This window comes from Apostichopus japonicus, chromosome 18, assembly GCF_037975245.1.
Source record: "Apostichopus japonicus isolate 1M-3 chromosome 18, ASM3797524v1, whole genome shotgun sequence".
Taxonomy (NCBI): domain Eukaryota; kingdom Metazoa; phylum Echinodermata; class Holothuroidea; order Aspidochirotida; family Stichopodidae; genus Apostichopus; species Apostichopus japonicus.
Genome location: NC_092578.1, coordinates 19138919 through 19160949, shown reverse-complemented (window position 1 = coordinate 19160949; position 22031 = coordinate 19138919). Strand labels below are relative to the sequence as shown.

General features: G+C 36.8%; 2 protein-coding genes across 2 annotated transcripts; one reads left to right on the top strand and one right to left on the bottom strand.

Moving 5' to 3' along the window:
- Positions 1-654: 654 nt before the first annotated feature.
- On the bottom strand, positions 655-8975 carry LOC139958500 (uncharacterized). The gene is made up of 5 exons (XM_071955602.1): positions 8820-8975; positions 7266-7432; positions 6724-6990; positions 6482-6603; positions 655-4614 (listed from the first exon to the last, which is right to left on the bottom strand). Exons 2-4 carry the CDS (start codon positions 7419-7421, stop codon positions 6499-6501), a joined length of 528 nt encoding a protein of 175 aa, XP_071811703.1. The 5' UTR covers positions 7422-7432; positions 8820-8975; the 3' UTR covers positions 655-4614; positions 6482-6498.
- Positions 8976-9233: 258 nt separating this feature from the next.
- On the top strand, positions 9234-21704 carry LOC139958498 (inositol polyphosphate 1-phosphatase-like). Its single transcript, XM_071955600.1, has 5 exons — positions 9234-9424; positions 13293-13525; positions 14210-14474; positions 15059-15227; positions 15419-21704. The coding sequence occupies exons 2-5, from the start codon at positions 13319-13321 to the stop codon at positions 15900-15902; spliced, it is 1125 nt and encodes a 374-aa protein (XP_071811701.1). The 5' UTR covers positions 9234-9424; positions 13293-13318; the 3' UTR covers positions 15903-21704.
- The last annotated feature ends 327 nt before the right edge of the window (positions 21705-22031 follow it).

Genomic DNA, 22031 nt, shown 5'->3' with positions numbered 1-22031 from the left:
CTGCATACCACTTTTTATGATTGATTGCTTAGTGGAATACCATTCAGGACAATTATAGACTTTGAGATACATCAAGGAAAAGATGTGAAAATGATTTTGTAGATGTAGTTAAGTTCAAATGGCAGAATATTTCAGATGAAGGATTGAGAAACCATCAGTTTACAAAGGTTAATGACAAGAATCCCATAAAATTGTGGAAATGAAACATTCTACTGTTATGAACTGCTAAGTTTTGAAACGACCATTTTACTTTCAAAGTATGCTTCTGGGTACCGCCCATGATTCATTTTCTGTGTTATTTGAATCATTCTCCTTGTGCCTTGTTTGAGTTGAGCCCCATTAATTGTCCCAAGTTGGGTCTGTTACAGGTTTACCAGTATGTACAACAACTGCCCCACATGGTTCGTGTCAAACTCTAACCCACACAGTTCTTGCCCTACAAACACTGGGAATTTGTGATCGCTAATGTAAAGGTTATATAAACTCCAGTGTTTGTGAAAGTGATTGGCTTTCTCAGTATTTCTTGCAGAATGTTTTGTTTAGAAAAGAAAGTAGTTTACACAAGATAAACCGAGACTTCTACAAATGAAGTTTGAGGAAAAACTGCACTGCTAATAACTCACCCCCTCAGTCAAAAGAAGACAAAAAACAGTATTAAGTTGCACTATTTTGGAAATGTCTCAATCAGTAACATTAACTGGCACTTTATCAAGAATTAAAAGTGAAAATCAAGGCTTTGTTACCTACGGCCTGTCTACATAGTAGATTAATAGTATAAAACATCTGCCCATCTCCTACACTTAGTGATACAGGTGAAAGACATAAAGCTTGCCCAATTGTGATTTGTATGCAACAGTATTTAATAACAATGAAAATATTTGCTGTATGAGTAGCTAAAAGCAAAATATTCCATCTGAAGTTGAGAGAGGAGTGCAATAGCCTTCTAATGTGGTATTTCTAATTTGTAACCTCCAATGTATAAGGGGGGGGGGGCGTTAGTGTAAACATGCGTTCCCTGCCCCACCCACATTCAAATTCAGTCTGTCCCCCTTCCGCAAACTTCAAATAATGTCTAATACCAAGGGTCTGTTAGTACACAAAACATGCAACTTCAAGCAAATTAAGAAACAAGAAAGGTCACTCAAGATATAGCCTTGGTTTAATTAATTTGATCCACTCCCAGTCCCCTTCTTCCATTGCGACTGTTTGATCACGACAATGTACCATTGCTGAATAGTTGGTGTTTTGGAATGAGAATCTGAAACAACCTGTTAAAATGAAACCGTACTGTTTGTGCAAAGGTCATTTGAGGTCACCAGAGGTTAAAAGTCAAACTGGTAAAACAAGGTAAATTCATAAAGTAAAAACTTGGGTGAACTTGATACCTAGCATATGGAACCTATTTTGTGAATAAGAGAAATTGTTTTTCCTAAGGTCACAGGTCATTACTGGCCAACAAACCTTGTAAACAGTAGCTAAAAATAAAGTTTGAATGAACTTCATATCTGGTATGTCAATAAGAATTTGTGAGTCAAGAACTTGTTAGTTCTAATCAAAGGTCATTTGAAGTCAAAAAAGCTTGTAAGGACTCTTTACTCCAAAGTAAAGCTGGAATTTAGATCAATTAATTTAGATTTGTAATTACCAAAACTTAGTTGTTATCTGTTGGGCAAAGGTCATTTAAGGTCAAAATCTTAAAATCTTGCATGCAGTGTTACATTGAGCTTCCCCATAGAGAATGTTGCAAGGAATCACTAAGCCTGTTGGCTTTCTTGTTTTCTTCTTTAACACCTTGAGACTGCTTCTTAAAGGTCACAGGTCATTAGTGCCAACAGATGTAAAAGTAAAAAACCTTGTACACATGAACTACAAATGAAGTTACAATAAAATCCATGTAATAGCTTAGTGAGTCGAGAAGTGTAGTTACCTTTTGTTAAAGTCAAGTGTCATTAGAGGTCAAAGTCTAAAAACCTTGCAAAGACAGTTTACTCCAAAGTAAAGCTCATAGTAACATCTTTCTTAATTTACATATGTGATTACCAGTACTTTGTTGTCACCTGTTAGTTCAAAGGTCAAATCTAGCATGCAGTGTTACATTTGCTTTTCCCATAGAGAATGTTGCAACGAATCATAAAGCCTATTGGCTCTCCAGTTTGCCTTTCCAATTTTAACACCTTTCGACTACCCTTTCTACCAAAGAAATATGTAAATGGATATAAATATCACACTAGTGAAACAATTTCATGTGGTTTGAAAGACAATCCATGATTATTAACATATTTGATTAATTTCAGTGGTATCCACTGTCCAATGATATTGCTCCAATGAATGTAATACACTCTTGAATCATTCAATCAGAAACCATGAATTATTCAATAATGAAAAATGGGGAGCCTCTGTATTAATGCAACATAGCAAAGAATTACAACATAACTGCTAGATTGTGATAAAATATACGGAAGCTAAAATGTATTCAAACTAACAAGAACAATTTACATGATACAGCCTTTAAAAAGATGAACATCAAAACAAAACATTACTATAATTAATATAATCCCTGTGATCATAGTGGAATTTATTAGTTACAAATAGCTTTGTCACAAATGTTTAATCCAACCGCAAACTTAAGAAGCTGTGCAGAATGTTATGCAGCAGAACAAAATGAGGTTTATGTAATGAGTATCTCGTAGGTCCATGATAGAAGAGTAATAAAAGTTGAAAATAATGTAGACTAATTTCACCCACATTCATACATTACTAAAATCATCAGGGTATTCCCATGATGACAACAAAAACATACTGTCCTCCAGGCAAACTAAATCATCCATATTGTGTACCTCTGTGTCTATCGTTAGTTGTCAAGTTGAATTTTGTAAATGGACCATGCTACATGTTTATGATAAACTAGGTGGAAAAAGGAGGAGATATCCGGGGAAACGGACCTAACATAACCCTCAATCCAGTGAGATTTCAGAACTTAAACATGCTAAGCATTTAGGTTATCCACTGAATCCACAGAGATAATTTGTTAAAATATGTATTTTTTTGATGTTGCGTTTGCCACAACTTGGTTTTGCTTATAGGCCTACTGAACTTATGATGGAAATTTACAAGAATTAAAAAAGAATACTATAAAAGCCCACTGAAAGGAATCTTAAAATGATTTAATTAGGCATGGACTTAACAGGTTTGCAAATGAATGAAACTTCCAATTTTGTAGGACAAAAACTTTTTCATTGGGAGTAGTGAAATCCTTTTTCCACATGTGTGTTTGTCTTACTTCATGCCAAGTGTTTGATTACAGGATAGTTGGTTAAAATGTAAACGAAGCCATCTGTTTAAACTGTACAGACAAAACGGAAGACTAAAATAAAATTGACAACTGTCAGACTAAGCTTATAAATAGTGAATGAAGCAAATTACATATATATATGTTCATTTCACTTCAAAATTAAATACATTGACAGCTATAAATGTTGTAGTGGCTAGTCATAACTTTCAAAACCCCTCCCACTCCCCCCCCCCCAAGGAAATGTTTTGGATAAATATTAGGTCAAACACCCAGTATGTCTGCACCATAATAGAACATGTTCACAGCACTTGCAAAGGATCTTTTAGACAAAATTTGTAAATCACAAATGTTTGAAGAAGAAATGTTGTCATTGCTAGTCCAGGAGGTGCTATAATTTCTAAAAATACTCTCTGAATTGAGATGAATTTCCTCCTGTGAAGTGCAAGAACCACACATATTTAGCCCACTAAAACTAAATCTCTTCTTTTGTCCACTAGTTTTAGAACAAGTAAAAGTACACACCTTTCAATGTTGGACATGACATTCATTTTCCTTATCATGCCATATAAACAGGTTCTGGAAATAGATTTTTGTTCACAGATTCTTTGCAATAAAAATTAAAGCTTTAATTCATTAATATATTTCCCTTAAATGATAACATAAAGTCAGTAGGGAATACTGGACAGTATGTCCAACCAATATCTATTAAATTTAGCCACAATATCAGCAATTCAATAGATTGCTCGACAAAACCCAAGAAACACCATCGTTAGTTTTACTGAGCAAACTATGTATTTCAATCAAAGCTGGGAAGCCTGATTTGGAAGTAGATTCCTCAGATTTCCACACAACATTCGTATCACTTGGTGCATATGGAGAAACCCATTGCAATGTATCAGAATAAGCTTGCACGAGATACTTTATGTCAACACATTCTGAATTTGTCATCATCTCAAGTTCTAATATCCCCACAATGCTCATTTGGCCTTCCATAGAACTGTCCAGGTTTTGTGCATATATCCAAATTTCAGCATACTCTTTTATCCCACTTAGCACAGTGTACATGCCATCTCATTACATCAGAATTAGCTGAATAAGATGTTTTACCTCAAGCTTTCATGAATTATCGCCTCCAACTCAAACTGATCTATCCAAGAAAAGACTCGTTCGGCCTTCCATAGAACTGTTGAGGACTTTGTGTCATCTCTATAATATCACGCCCTGGTGGCACAGCTAGACTGTGGATGGTTCAAATCCATCCGTGATGAACAATGGCATCTTCCTCAACTGTTCTGCTCCATCTATGCATAGGGGCAAGTCTCCTAGAAAGTTAACAAAAATCAGATATTTGTATACAGAAATTTAGTAGGCCTACTCGTAATTTCATTTTAAATAGCTTGAGGTACCAAGTCAAGATGCATTCAGAACATTGACCATATCAAGAACATGTACCAGTTCACTCATAACTAAGATCTTTCAGACCTGATAACATCACTAATGTCCTTTCACAAACTTTTCTTTGTTTCAGAAAAGATCATAACTCTACTTGATTTGACTATATTAATTCAGCTTTCAGTGCTTCATTACTAACCTTTAACAAACAGCTGGCTTGTTTCCTATCAATTCACATTTTGCTTACTAAAGTGCCTAGACTTTCATATACCTACCCTTTAAGGCTCTATCACTATCTGCCACAAAACATGTTATTTGCAGTTTCTAAGCCTGATCATGTGCTTGCTTGATCAAGTGGTTTCCTGATCAGCTTGATCCAGTTGCCTGATCAGCTTAATCCAGTGGTTGCCTGATCAGCTTGATCCAGTTGCCTGATCAGCTTGATCCAGTGGTTACCTGATCAGCCTGATCAAGTGGTTTCCTGATCAGCTAGATCAAGTGCTTGCCTGATCAGCTTGATCCAGTTGCCTGATCAGCTTGATCCAATGGTTGTCATAGTATTGACCTGTATCTTATACGTATCCTACGAATCTTATTAGTCTAGGAATAGATACAATTGTTGGGAAGGTGTTGCAAGACTTGACTAAAGCACTAACAGAAGTGTTGAAGGAGTTAATATAGTAGAAAGAGTAACTTAATACATATTCTCTGTGCAGAAAGATTGTGTAATCATAATAAAAATTGACATTAGACATGTGTTTCATGTATTTGTTATATCTTTGTTTGAGGATTGTTTAACAGAGAGAGTTACATTAATTTCCACACACAGAGTGCTTGATGGAGGGATGAAAAATGTTATCAGGAATCTTAACCAAACCACTAACCCAAACGGGCTTCAAGCAATTGTCAAATATATGAGCACTTGGAAGTTGTTTTCAGTCTTCATGATGATAGGAAGAGGAACTTAAGTGGGTAGTGACCTTAAGTGGATCAATTTAGGTGGGGGGGGGGAGGGGGGAGCACAACTGCTATCAGTTTTTGTGGTGGGCTAGGAGGATCAGAGTGCATATATGTATTAAGGTTAGGATAAGTAAGCAAGGAGTGAACTATATCAATAAATTTCCAGTGCAGAATATTTTCCACCCACCCTGAGAACTTGAAACCATATACTGTATGCTAACTCAAGTAAAGTATCAACTAGGATAGATACAGCGAATCTCCCAACAACCACATACATTCCATTTTCTCATGCACATTTATTGTAACCTAGCAGTGTAGACATGTGAGCATCTGGCCGTAACCCATTCTGCACCTTTCTGACAACTGAGGATACAAGTAATATGCTTATAAATGCTCACTTTTAAACTAGACGATATTAATTTACAAGATAGGAAGCTTCGATTATGAATATGCAGAGCTGACATGTGAAAACAAAATATCTATCTAGAGAAAACATTCTTGACGAAGCATCAGGTTCGTATGAACTACACCAGGATTCATAAGAACTGGCGGTATTGGAACTCTTTAAAAATTAACATTTATTAACAATTCAGCACTTGAGGAACATTTCTGACTATGTGTCTGCAAAAATAAAAGAAATAAAAAAGGAGATTTAGCAGTAAGTACAACAGGCGATAACAACTGTTTCTCACTCTTTTTGGGGAAAACCATTCGTTAACAGTCAAATTTCTTACGCACAAATCTAGTTCTGAATCATGGTTGCACTAGCTTGCTAATTTTGACTTTTCTGTTCTTCTCTGTCTCTCTCTTCTACTTAAGGAGAAATAGTTGACTAACCTCAAGTATCGGACGACCTACGTTGCAGCGGGGGGATTTCCCTCTCTTCTCTCCAGCTCAGCCCAGGGGTTTTGCAACATGTCATCCTTTACATATCGCTCAATGGGAGCATCTGATCCTCTCTGAAAGTGGGGGAAAATATAACAATTAAGTTATAGTTAATATATTATGTTACATACATCTCTACGATGTAACCTATTAACAGGCAACATCATAAACAGTGCAGAACATTGTTTCCCTACCTTATGACCTCCTCGTCCACCACCGCCACCTGAGAACCTCCTGTCTTTGTGGAATGTCTTCTGTCCCTGTCTTTTGTCCCCATACGGTGTATTACCTGCACCCATGGAAGGTCGCCCTCTCTGACCCCTGTTGTTGGAATACGGTGTTGAGAAAGGCTGCATGGGGATAGGAGAGTAACTTGGCTTGTGTGGTGGGGTAAAGTGAGGACTTCCTCCAGAATGGTGAGGGGAATATCCCCACTGGTTACTTGGCATGCTCTGACTATGCTGTCTGTAAAATAAAAAGCAGGCAGTTAGAATCACAGCAAATTTAGAATCACTTTTCAGCTTTGCATGGAGAAGCAACCAATAATATTATTACTACAAATCTTGCCTCGGAGACTTACGTGGAATAACTTCACATACAGAGTTAAATTGGAACTATTAGGTACTCTTAGTCCACTGAGATCATTAAACGTGCACTGGTTGTCGCATTCACATTTCAATAATTAAACTCATCCACCCGATAAACATACTGTACGTATTAAATTTAATGTGTGGACCTGCCTTGAATTGGAATATTGGTTGAAGTGCCGTGGAGATGAATGACCCCATGGTGACCTCTGACCTGGATGTCCCCCATGGTATGGATTTGGTGGCATCTCTGGTGTTCTCTTTCCTGGCATCCCACCTGCGTAGGGGTTTGGTGGTTGAGACATTTTTAAGGATGCTAGAATAGACATACAAGCAATGAATGATATTACTCTACAAAATATACATGAACTTGAAAACAAACCCGAACAATTGTCATTTTATTTCTTTCTTGTACTCTTTGTTTCTTACTTGTCTCAACCTTCTTTCATTATTTATACATAATCTGTAGGTTCCCCTAAGATAGCATTGTGTGTGTAATTTGCAATAGTCTGGGTGTATTATGCTGCAGTGTTTAGGGAAAGACCAAGTACCTGAACACCATGTGTCTGATATATGGTAAATTCATGATAGTAAGTCTAATAATCTTCTCGTAATAAAGGATAGCGATCATGATGATCTCGCCTAGTGATTTAGTGAACTTTTCTTCAGCTATGTGATTTCATTGATGGTTTGACCAAATTCTGCCGTAAATGTTGAGAACTATACTTGTAAAGGTTGGGAGTCAAAATTGCTCGAAGCAAATAAAAATGTCTGTAAATTTGCTCTTGCAGTGAAGTTTACATCCGTGGAATAATTTACTTAAGTAATGTTTCCTTGTTTGAGATTGAAAAATTATATACAACTTGACTTACTGACATGGCAACTAGAGTGTCTGTATCTGTGCCACTGCGGCATAACACAATACGTGAAGTTACACAAGGTTACTGCTGTTGACCGATACCAGTTACCACCATAGGCCAAATAATAATATTAATCATCAGCAGTTATTTTTACGATGCTTTAGCGCCCACAAATGTGGGAGACACCTGCAAGGGCTTATGGATTACATCTTAACAAGTCAGGTGGCTTCTAATTCAACATTTGAACTCAAATTTAGAATCTTTTCAAGTTAGAAAGTCATTTCAGATGGGAAAACCGTAGATTGATCTTGGATGAAAACCCCACCTTACTCTGACTCGGCTGAGAATCAAACCCCAAACCTCCCATTGCTAAGCCTCATTGCTTCAAATTCCACCTTCTTTATCCACTCGCCCACAGCACTGGTCCTACTGTCCACCAAGTGCATATCAAGGATAGGCCTTTGAAAAATAGCCTGGGCTATATTTTGACTATAATTCCCCAATTCACTGAGACAATGACTGAAGTAGAAAGTAATGTTTCCGTCTCTAGTATTGTCCTAGACCCTTGCGTCATCTATCCAAGTTATTGTAGCCTACATCAGGCCTAGCCTATTCTCATCCTAATACCTTGTTACCTAGGCTAGTTAACATTAGGCTAACACTAGTCACAGCCGAAGAGAAGGCCTAGGCCTAGGCTAAGTCAACATTAGGTCTAGACCTACAATTTACAAAGTTAACTCATGCCAATTTACGGTTCAAACCATCAAACGCCGGCCTAATGCTTTTTATTGTTATATCTAGGAATACCACTTATCACCGATGTAGGATCTTAATTTGGCCTACCTTGTTCATTAACAATTTCAAAGACGCAATCACAGCTTTCCTAGTCCCAAACGAATTGTGTACAACCTATGTTATATCCTGCTTGGTTTCTCACTGTTGCATATATTATATGAAAGCCATTTACCTATAATAATTGTACAGATTTGATTCACTCAATCTCTACGTGTATTGGGAGTACATCAATGTGTACCCGGGGGGGGGGGCACATTCTGAAATGTAATAACTCAAGCGACCGAGTACCAAATTACAGTATCAATTTCATTATCATCCTAATCACTCAAATCGTTTTCTTTGCATTATTTCTTTCCGTTTTCTTGAATACTGGGGCTGATGTCAATAACTTATTTCCTATCCAATCCTATGTACGCAGGCTTGCTGTATAACTCAGATCAATGATAAACTTACCGACTCAGTGACTTCCTGGACGCTGGATAGAAGAGATTACAGACTGTCTTGTATTCTTGTTGTTAGTTTAACTAGACTGGGGCAGATCTACAAGGAAACGAACTGTTCATCTTCAGATCGTCATACGCATAGAGTGATAGACAATCCAAAGTTAGGCCAACAGTCAGACAGACAGAATGAAAAATTAATGTGAAAACAAAGTAAGTTCTTCTACTTCAGCCTAGCGGTTAGGCCTGTTGTCAAAACGGTGAGTTACGGTAACGTTGGTCGTTACCATTAACAATAACACACAGTTAACTTACATCAAATATAGGCCCAGCACTAACATTGTAACAAGTAAGGAGTAATTATAGAATACAGGGCCACTCGATGACACTATCTGAGCATCCGGATGCGCGGATGCTCAGTCAGTACGTATGTGAGTAAAAAATGTCAAAGTCCCAGTTCTTTCTTTTTGAGTGGATGCGCGGATGCGTGGATGCGGAGTCAAAATGAAATACGTGATGGAATTTTAGAGGGCGTCATACGTGTACGGACATGTACAGACACACCGCGCATCCGCGCATCCGGATGCTGGGAAGAGTTAATGAATGGCCCTGTATTCTATAATTGTACCACAAGTAATATAGGACCTTTAACAACATACAACATAAAACAACAAAATGTACTGTAACATTCGTACCTGGACCTAAAATTGTTTAGCATGTAACAAACAAAAATAGGTTGTGGCTTCTTCCCCATGATCGGTGAATATAGACAGCATGCTTGCTTATAATTATATCCCATCACATTCAACGGTGATCTGAGGTACTCATCAAACCATAGAGAAAAGTATTTAGATATATTGCTTACAATCTGGCTTAATTCATTATATAATAACTTAATGTACCATAGAGACCTAAATAAGTTAAGTATACTTGTAAGCACTAAGATTTGGGGGGGGGGGGGAATTGGGAGTATGGCCCTGAGGGTGTTAGCCCTAAAGTTTAGTGGATATGGGGTCCTCCCAAGGAATAATAAATATATAGGTATTTATGTGAAGTGGTGAATTCTGAAGTAAATTTAGGCTATAAATTAGGTTTTCAATTAGTTCTAAAAGTAAAGTTGTGCTAATAATTATTGTTTGTGGGTAGTGGGTTAGGTGAAGTGGAAGGAGTTCACACCATCATCTGGATATATCTGTTCTTCATGGGGTTCTGCATGGTTATCTCCCTACGGTCCATTGAATAAGCTTTACACCAGGCTAATATTACACCTACAATCTGGCAGTGGCGGAGCTAGAGGTATTGGTCAAGGGGGGCAAGAATGGTCTGTATAGGGGCTCTTCCGACACTATTCTAAGCGGAGCGCCACCACGAGTTGGCGCGGAGCGTACCGAAATTTTTGAGTAAAGATACACCCTAGATCACCGGAAATGACCCTCTCCGGGCCTTGCTAATTTGCAGATAAACGAAGAATAACAAGGTGTCATCGCCAAATAAATGTGACAAATGTCAATAGGTAGATGAGAGTGCAATAAAAAGTCAATAATCGCAAATAAGTTAAAAGTGGTAAAAAGCTAAAAAGGGCGCCAGCAGTCCATTTGAGTCCGCCAGGGGGGGGGGCATCCACTCCCTCTGACTGTATTGACGCTCCGCCACTGCAATCTGGTAATCAAGCATCCCTTATATAATCGAAGATCAGGTAAATAGGCACCAGTCCATAACTCATTTGACTGACTATCGGGTAAATGAGCATGTACCATTACACTGGTATATTCAACTGATGATCAGTAAATATGTGCCCTAACAACTGACAAATAAGAGCTACTTCATTATCATCCCAATAATCAAATAACTTAATACCAGTACCATGCTTATTGATCAGGTAATTCAGTATACGACTTACAGTAATCAACCCAGATGGAGTAAACAATTTTGAGAGCTCCATGTACTACTGATTGATATTAACATAATAAAGTACCAGTACAAAACTTAATTAACTGGTTGGGTGAATACCTTCCACCTATAAAACATATGTTGAAGAATAAGCCTAACATTAGGCATATTAAATCATAGAAATGGTAGAAAAGTTAGGGATTTCTTGATGCATCATGCACTTACTGTAAATAGGAGATAATATTAGAATGTTATAATGCTACAGTACAGTACTGTGTTAGTTTAGTTGACTAGTAAGTCCCAAGGGTTAGGAAGCCGTTAGAAGTTCATTTGAAGAACTCTAGATGACACCAACTAAGCCTTCCTGTTGTGATGAATTTTCAGAGAGTTATGAGGCAAGGGTTAATGTTGTTGCCACAGACTAATTTATTGCTGATTCCTTCATAAGGAGTATACACATAGTAAGGAAGGATTTCTGCCTCCATTGTTACATTACCTGATTAGATAAGTACTGTAGGAACTTTGTGAAATACAGTATATTAAATACAGGGAAGTCATTCAGTTATTTGATGGGAAACTATGTAATTTATTGCAATTTATGATCAATGCAGAAATTGTCATCAAAATTATAAAGGTTATTTCAGTTCTCGCAACTATTGAAAAAGAAAAAGAAAAACACATTGATATGTTGTCTATGGATGACATCAGAAATGATTATGCATTTCATTTATCCAAATCAAACCAATAAATTGCAAAATTTGTATCTTAGCAACGGAACAGGCTACCAAAGTGAGATTCATACCAATGTGTTTCTTATACATACTGTATTTCATGTTCTGTTCTCCTATGTGCTTTCTTCTGTATTTTATTTGGGGGTGGGCGTGGGGGGGGGGTTTGTTAACATCTGAGACTTTCCTATCCCTTTAATTGTAAACCTCCGAAGTTGAAGATCCATACGGATGACATTTGACACAATTTTTCATACTTTGACAAAATTATAATTACATGGTATGAATTTTCATGGAGGTTATGGAAGTCTGATCTTTCCCTCTTGAGATTGGTGCACGGCATGTGAGAAATCCTCCTGGCTGTAGTTCAGTAGTTCAGTCACTTCAATTGATGACTGTCATAAACTTAAAGGTTTGTTACCATACAGTATGGTTTAGCAACACAATCTACACCAATAGCAGTGTTTGTTAGCAATCTACAACACATTTAAAGTTAATTCTGTGGCCAAAGTCATTCTTTTAGGACACCTCTTACTAATGTAATATAAGTCACAATCTGTCTTGATATGTCAGTAATACAGGCTATTTATAATGGACGTTGCATATAGTGATCATACACAGTTCCATATGCTTTTACCAATTGTCAGGTACAAACTATAGTTTGTTACAGCTAGGGTGAGGCTACCCTCAACCGATAACGTTTCAGTTGAAGCAGAAGGTTTCCACCTGTGAGTTACTTTGTTATGCCCCAGGTTTGATGAGTTTATGCTGGTTCTGAGTTGGTGTTGCATGACAAACTACTTTACATAACAGTCCTATACTGTGATTGACGGCTACCGTTAACTTAATCTGCATCTGTGAGCGCCAGCATATGTTTCAAGAAAAGATTTTGTTGCTCTCGTACAGTATCAGTGATCCTGTTGTACTGTATATTGGACTTTAGCCATTGTATTAAACTGAGAAAAAAAAACTTGCCCTTTTGAAAATTTTCAAAAGATTGATCACTGCAGTAAAAGTGAGTGTATCAACCAAGCTTTAGTTCTGTAGTTCCTTCTAGTAGTTTCTTTATAAGGTAAGTGGTTTGTTAATTATGTTGTAGTGCTAACTGTTGGTTATAATTGATTATCCACAGCAAAATCTCAGGATTAACAATTTCCATGAACAAGTAATTTATTAATTTATACCTGGAATGCAGCGTGTGTTTTATTCTTTTGGAAATCAAGTCAACCCTGAAGAAGAAAATACATTGTGCTACTAAGTTGGATCAAATGTTTGATTCACATTCCACAGTCACATTTGCCTACTTTCCTTTTATAATTCTGTTTTATTTTTGGGTTAAGAAATCAGATCAGTCAATAGTGATTACTCAACTTTGAGTATTGTCAATGCTATCTGTGTTTTTATCAACATTGACTCGCTCTTTAACACAAATTACTTATTTTTAACTTTTTCTTACGCTTCAGTACAAAACCTGACTTTGTCATCAATCATGGCAGACCTTTTGGAGTGTCTCATCAAGCTCTCTGAGAAAGCTGGAAAACTTGCCAGAATTATTCGATCCGAGAATACCCTCTTCAAGCTGCTGGTTCAGAGAAAGGACGATATACACAAGAACGACGACAGCTTTGTCCACGACTTTAAAACCCTCGGGGACGTATTGATTCAGGAGATGATTCGATATGAAATTCAAAAACAGGTGAGTTGTTATACGAGACAGAGGTTCAAACGTTCATTTCTCGAATTGTCAATATGCCAGAAATATATCTAGGAATGAGAATGTATTGTTTCCATGCTACCTATGACTGTATCAGACAAAGGTGTTTAATAATGTACAGTAGTGGAGTGGTGCAGGGGGTGGGGGGTGGGGGAGGGGTGGGAGTGGTGCAGGGGTTTGGAGGGTGGGGTGTGGGAGTGGTGCAGGGGTTTGGATGGTGGGGTGTGGGAGTGGTGCAGGGATTGGGGGTGTGGGAGTGGCGCAAGGGTTGGGGTGTTGGTGTGGTTGGGGAGGAGTGTTGCAGGGGTTGGGGTGTTGGTGTGGGAGTGGTGCAGGGGTTGGGGGTGTTGGTGTGGGAGTGGTGCAGGGGTTGGGGTGTTGGTGTGGGAGTGGTGCAGGGGTAGAGGAGTGTTGGTGTGGGAGTGGTGCAGGGGTTGGAGGGTGGGGTGTGAAGGATAGATGAGGAGATTCATACATGAAAAGGTTTAGAAGAAAACAATTCAATGTAACTAATCCTGAGCAGAATCTGTAAAATAGTTTTCTCTTTTATATTAATACTATGTAAAATATATTTTGAAACCTCAAAACCACCTTATCAAAAGCCCTTTACTTTTTGTTTCCTAACTCAACCACAATTATTTTTTATAATCTTTTTTGCCACTTCAGTTTACAAACCTTGCAGAGAGGGTCTTTGGGGAAGAAACCAACAAGTTCACCAATACTCTCGGGGAGACGGTTACGGTGAGCATCCGGCCGACCGTTTCTGAAACCGCAGACGTCCTGAACAAAGTGCTCAACAACAACAAAGAAGCAGCTCACCTTTTGGCAAAAGCACTACATGAGGAGGTGTCTATGGATGTTGGGTCAAAGGTCACCAATCTAACCTTGCAGTTGGATCTCAGCAACATTGGTATTTGGATAGATCCAATCGGTAAGAAAAAAAAAGAGTTTGTGATTGATCTAGTCAATGGTCTTATATTTCTCTATAGGGCAAAACTTTGTGGTTTTGGTTTGGTGTAAGCCAGGATTCAGAGACATAAAATACAATACAAGATACACGGAAGTGTTTCCAAAATGTTCGTAATTTCTCTACGGTAAGATGATAACGAAGATCCAGCTGTAAAACAAAATGGCTGTGATGCTCTCCCATTTGATTGCCAATCTAAATTATTTCTAATTTTTAATTTGATACTAATTCAACCTCTTCCCGATGGTCATCGTTAGTAATAAAATCAATAAATTAAGACATAGGACATTCAAAAGAGTTTTTACGTTGAAATCTTTATGATTTGAAATGATTGAATTTACAAAAGTTGTGAGTGGTGTTTATGGTTGAATGACACAGAAAACCGTAGCACTGAGGAAAGACACATACAACATCCACCATTAACATACTGTGTATATTCCACTGAAGGGTTTTCTCCACCACCAATTAAAAAGAAAAATGAAGAGTTAAGAAATTGACATATTTTGCCTCAATGTTCTATGTTTTTTATGATCTGATTTTCTTTGCAGATGGCACCTCTGAGTTTATCAAAGGAAATGAGGACAGTACACCAAAGGATGGTATTTACTCCAATGGCCTTCAGTGTGCTTTGGTATTGATAGGGGTATTTGATACCACCACAGGGGAACCAGTCATGGGTGTGGTCAACCAACCGTTTGCTGAGAACAAAGATAAAACGTAGGTTTGGTCTTCATACTTCATTGCAAGCCCAACAATCAAAAACAAAAAATCTTCAAAACTACTAGGAAAAAATAAAAATGGATTTATGCAACAAACGATAATGCTATTGTATCTCTTCCCCATATTTCACTATTTGACCGATTTTTTGCCCCAAATGTTGATATTTACTTGATCTTTCTCTTTGTTAGTTGGCAGGGCAGAGTTCTATGGGGAGTGTGTCACAAGGATGTCACGGCCAGTTCTTTCTCCCTCGAAGCGACGCTGCACGATTCCGTGGACTGCATTGTCAGTTCGGCCGAGAAAGAAGAATACACATCCAGACTTGAACGAGTAGGCAGGGTCTGCACATCGAGCGGAGCCGGCTACAAAATGCTATGTGTGATCGAACAATTCACAGATGCCTACTTTGTCTCCAGAGGTCAGACTTACAAGTGGGATACGTGCGCGCCACATGCGCTACTCAAGTCCGTCGGGGGAGGGATCGTAGATTTCGAGGTGACTCTGAATAAATGTCGTAAAGAGAAAGACGTCAGATTATCTGGACGGGAAATAGCCTACCACAAACCTGACTCTGAGGGTTTGGATGCCAAGAACCGTTGGTCAAACTCTGGCGGGCTCGTGGCATACAGGAGTAAGGAAACCTTACAGAAAATATTTGACGCCTTTCTGTAAGTTTAAGAAACATGCTTGTTTTCAATTAAACTGGTCTCCAATTGGAACTCAGGTTCGATATTCTAAAATTTACAACGATCTAACCTTTTCTTGTGTTTTGGGGTAAAAGTTATTACATTGGTCCTGAATGGTATGACCTTATAGTCTAGATAAAGGGTGTTTGGGGTCACAGATGGCTCGCATTGTGGCAACAGAGACTGGTTAAGTTTTCTGTCGTGTTTCACATTCTAAGCAATCAACCGTGAGTATCTGAACGTGGCTAACAAACTTCAGCAGGTGAAATTTGAATGATCCTGTAACAGTTTAGACCATATTTTATATTTTTGGACCCTATTCATGGTCCGCATCATCTAAGGATGGTCTGGTTCCCACGAACAAAATTGAAAATATTACATTGTATTGAACATAAACAATTCTACATGCATTGTCCATGTGTAATGAACTCCGCAAAGTACTTTCCATAGTTTTTTTCCCTTTCATCATTCAGTGCAATTCTTTCAGAGTTATGGTTGGATAAATATATTGCTCGATATAAGGTTTAGCAGCCTGTATTAAAAATGGTGCTGAGGACCTTATCGTGAGCTGCAGAAAATTTGCATGCCGGTCGCTGGCCGCACCCTGCCCACTGTGTTTTGAAGGTCTCTTTAAGAAATCTTTTATCGGTAGCTGCAAATGTAAGTGTGCATTTAAAGTTGGCCAAAAAGGAATTTCCTTAATATGTTTAAGTGCTTAATGTGATGATATCATTGAATATGCCAGTTACGTGGGTACAGCTCTTTGCAGTATTATTTTAATAACTCTAGAGAATTTAAAAGTGAAAAAATAATTACTTAGTGAATATTCATGGTGATTTGACCTTTGACTCCTTGATGAAGATATTTTGCATTTCATGTAAAAAACACATATTAACAATAACAAAATTTTGAAACTCATTTCCTGTTAGTATCAAAATCAGTCATGGTATTTCGTGTGCTGTTTTTGTACCCTGCATGGACTAGCAGGATAACGTGTGTACAATGGAGACATTTATGAGGTCAGAGGTTAAAGGAAGCAATCTTGGTTATACGATCAGACAGTAATATTAAATATGTGATAGGAACTTTCTACCCAAGTTTTGCATAACAGAATAAAACTTCAGAAAGTTATCTGCTAGTTACATATTTACTTACATACTTACATAACTTTGCTGTACAAAATTTATAAAGCAGAAATTGAAGGTCTAGTGTGCTTACCTTTTTAAAGCTATTTTTGCAGCATCAAGAGAGGGCAGTCATCTAGTTTGCTTCCTGTCAATGCTAAAAGTCAAATTCAGTGCATCCTATGTTCATAGGGGTGTAGTTAGGAATTAAAGTATTTTTTGGTAAACGTTTGTTGATGTTAGGTTACCATAACTCAATCTGTAAGTTTCATTGGGATATATGGACTGCACCTCTGCCCCCCCCCCCCACGCAAACTCACCCTCCTACAGACCTCTGGACTGAATTTCTATCTTCAATACTGATTCTATTTGTTATATGTTACTCGGTTGTGACAATAATTCTTGTTTTATTCTATAATGCAAGGTGACCAGTTCTTAATTGCATAGGAAAAATGCTGTAGGAGTGCTTAAAATTCCAGGCATCGGTGACATCTAAGATAAATTGACACAAACTTAAGTCAGTATTTGGTTCAGAACATTCCATGTAGCTAGTTGTACCGTTACAAGAGGATCTCACGTGTAAACATGGTACCTTTAAACATGTCAGTCACTTTACACTAGCTGTCTATCAAAAATTAAAGGTTTGATTTGTCAACTTTTTATCAACTAGCCCTTTCAGAGGTGAAATTAAAGATGACTTATTACTTCTTGAATTAGGCACCTCTGCCTCCATTCCTAGAGCTGTGGTGTAGACTTATATGATGAGTTAGGATTGGTCCTATTTCTTTAGGATGTATTCATATCCTAAAAGCAAAACTTGGAAGGAGGTGGGCAGGGGGGGGGTGGGGGGTGGAGGGTGTGTTAAGCTGTTGAGGGTAAGAGCTGGTATGTGAGAAGCGATTAGACAACAAATCCTAAATAGTTATTAACAAAGAGCTTAAGTTATTATTCCAACTGGGTAGACCTTGAAATCAATCTGGTTATTGATGGTTTAAGGGTTGGTGATGGGGAGGGGTGGGCTCAGGATAGGGTGTGAAGGAGGTATTTAGTTCCAGGCTTGTTTTAAGCAACTTTTGTTTGCTTGATACTAAACTCATTTTTTAGGGCTCAGAGGGTATACAAAGAAGCTTTTCTCTCTATCTCAATACTACAGATTAATAATTAATATTTCCTGAAGATCATTAGCAATCAAACTGTTATATCTTTTGAAAATATATTTTCTTTCAAGAAATTTTAGCAATGCTTGGACGGTGCAAGATATCTCTTAGGGCGTGTTTACGTTACGGATCAGACCAGTTCTTGTCGTTTCAACATTAGCACAATTTCAGCATTTACACAGTATCAACATTAACACAGTTTCAACAACAACACAGTTTCAACATCAACGCAGTTTCAAGATTAACACAGTATCACCATCAACACAGTTTCAGCATTAACACAGTATCAACATTAACATAGTACCAACATTAACACAGTATCAACATTAACACAGTACCAACATTAACACAGTACCAACATTAACATAGTACCAACATTAACACAGTATCAACATTAACACAGTTTCAACATCAACACAGTACCAACATTAACACAGTACCAACATTAACATAGTACCAACATTAACACAGTTTCAACATTAACACAGTATCAACATTAACACAGTACCAACATTAACACAGTATCAACATTAACATAGTACCAACATTAACACAGTATCAACATTAACACAGTACCAACATTAACACAGTATCAACATTAACACAGTACCAACATTAACACAGTTTCAACATTAACACAGTTTCAACATTAACACAGTATCAACATTAACACAGTATCAACATCAACACAGTACCAACATTAACACAGTTTCAACATTAACACAGTTTCAACATTAACACAGTATCAACATTAACACAGTATCAACATCAACACAGTACCAACATTAACACAGTTTCAACATTAACACAGTTTCAACATTAACACAGTTTCAACATTAACACAGTTTCAACATTAACACAGTTTCAATTGCTTTTGTACCTCTGTATGTTTGCATATGACCCTATGGTCTTGTATCAGACGTCAGAATCGCTGAACAGTTAGTCTAGATATGTTAAATGTAAGGAAACCATGCAAAACCATATCACTATGCGTTATGCAGCACTGCCATTAATACCTGCTACTACTCTGTCAAGTTATATGCAGGGTAATATCAGTGGTTAGAGTACAAATTTGACCCCTACTGCGGGGTCAACTACTGAAGGGCTATCTCCATAACATCTAAAGCATCAACCTGCATGAATATCAATATATTTCATTCCAAATCATTTTGCCAGTTAATGTCACTAACAATGCATTGTGTGGCCAGATCACTTATTCAACTATACCTTCATAAGCTCTAATCAGTGGCTGATTACTTACCTTGTGTGTGCCAATTTCATCGAATACGAAGATCAAAGTAGTAAATATTTATTTTTATTGAAATTTTTCAGCTTAATTTTTCCTAGAAGTAAGTAGCAATATTTATTTCGGTTTTCTATATTTTTGTATTTGTTAGTCTTTCATTCTTTTCAAAATTTGTAACTATTAAAAAAATTAAAAAAATGAAATCAGAAGAGATTGTTTTTCTAAGTTTTAAATTAGGTAATAACATGTATAATTTGGGCTCTCTTTTCTCATGTGTGTGTATATAATTGCTTTTCATTGTTGGACAAATAGGATCGTGTTTATTAATTATACCCGGAACAGGGTTCCTTGTGAGAACCCTTCTCCTGTGAAAATCATTATCCTTCTTTTGTTAGCTTCCTTATTTTAATATTTTAATCCATGATTGTATACTTATGTATACTTCTGTGTACTTTGTATACTTCTGTATACTGGTATACTTCTGTGTACTTGTATACTTATGTATACTACTGTATACTGGTATACTTCTGTATACTTATGTATACTTTGTATACTTCTGTGTACTTGTATACTTATGTATATTTTGCATACTTCTGTGTACTTGTATACTTATGTATACTTCTGTATACTTATGTATTCTTCTGTGTACTTTGTATACTTATGTATACTTTGTATACTACTGTAAACTGTATACTTCTGTGTGCTTGTATACTTATGTATACTTCTGTGTACTTTCAATACATCTGTACACTTCTGCAGACTTTGTATATTCTGTATACCTATCGTACTTGGTAACCACAAGATGCTTTTGTAAAACTTCCGTATATTCTTGGCTTCTTCTGTGTGCTTCCTGATACTGTCTCTTAGCAATCAAGAGAGGTTTCTGTTAACATTTAGCTAATACGAAAAATATTTCTTGCATATAGCGTGTGATATCATTTTTGTTTTATGTGCTATAATCATTTTATGTAATTTTTGTTGTGTTGATTTTGATACATTTTGTTAACATGTCCAAAACCGAAGTCTTATACTAACAGCTCGTTAACCTGGTAATAGTAAAATAGTTTTCCAAGCAAATGAAAATATACATATATTTTTTTTTCATTTCGAAGTTGCTTTTTGCATGTGATTAAATGATAAGTACTATGCAACTATTTCTGGTAGAAAGAAATTTAGAATCGACCAGGAACAACAATCAATTAATGTTCACTTGATGTATTGTTTTTTTGTGTACAAGAACAATAATTATACAGTCACTTAATGTTCACTTGATGTATTGTTGGTTTGTGAAGTTCGTTTTTTAAGGGAGGGGGGGAGGGGGGTTGAGGGAGGAGAGGGTGGTATCAACATTGACACAGTATCAACATTTACACAGTATCAACATTAACACAGTTTAAACATTAACACAGTTTCAATATTAACTCCGTTTTAACATTAACACAGTTTCAATATTAACTCTGTTTTAACATTAACACAGTTTCAATTGATTTTGAACCTCTGTATGTTTGTTGATTTAAGGGGTGCCTTTTTGTGGGGGGGGGTTGCTGGGGGGAAGGAGAGGGTGTTTTTTCAGTGGCTGGGTGGAGTGGGTTAAAAGGAGGGTGAAAAGAGATAATGAATTCTTCATCAAAAAATCACAAACCTTAAGTTTAACACAATTTTTAACAAGCCTTACAGGAAACAAATATTCGAGTATAACAGACTCACACACTTTTGTTTTAATATTGTAAGTATTTTTGAAGGATTTTTCACTTCCTTTGTCTCCATAACATATTGAATTTTAAATTGTTGGCATTTTACAATCTTCTCATGAGGGGTGGTCTGTTTTCAGTAACTACCTTTCATGTTTTTGATTTATCATATGTTCTTTAAGATTTTTAACATTTTAAGCCATGTTATAATTGTTACAGTTAAATGATGAGTCGAAAATGTCCATTTGTTAAGTCGGCCTACGAAATGAAAAACAGACACTTTTGTAGTAATATATAATATATTCAGTAACATGTGGAGACAAGTACAGTAGCTAGTAGCTACTATACTTTTTAAATATTTTAATTAACCTTTAAGTCAGAGAATATCGAATACCAATTATGCATGCCATTAAAATACTATCAATAAAGATGATAGATTTATTAGTGAATAAGTTATTGTTAGGCTAACATTGTTTCACATGCTATTGCTTTATTTATGGACTAAATATTTCTGTAAATGTATTATTATCATGATTCTAGATTTAATAAATAAACTGGTGTATATCACAATCAATTCATTGTATGTCTTGTTTCCGGGTTGGATCAAAAACTATAAAGGTTTTAGAGTTTTGAAGACTATAGTGGAGTTCCTTAGTTTTATTTCTATCACTCTGGAAGGAATTAGAACAAAATTATGCCGAAGAGAAGAGCGCTAAAATCCATTTACAGAATTTTGGGAAGAATTGAAAAAGTCGCGATTTTGCTCAAAGTTTGAAAAAATGTGAGAATATATTGCCTTAAAAAAATCGACCACAAATGTTTTTGTCTCTGATTTCTGCCAGGATGCTTATATGTATTTTTTTAAGCTTAATCATCAATTTCCCTGGAGATGATAAA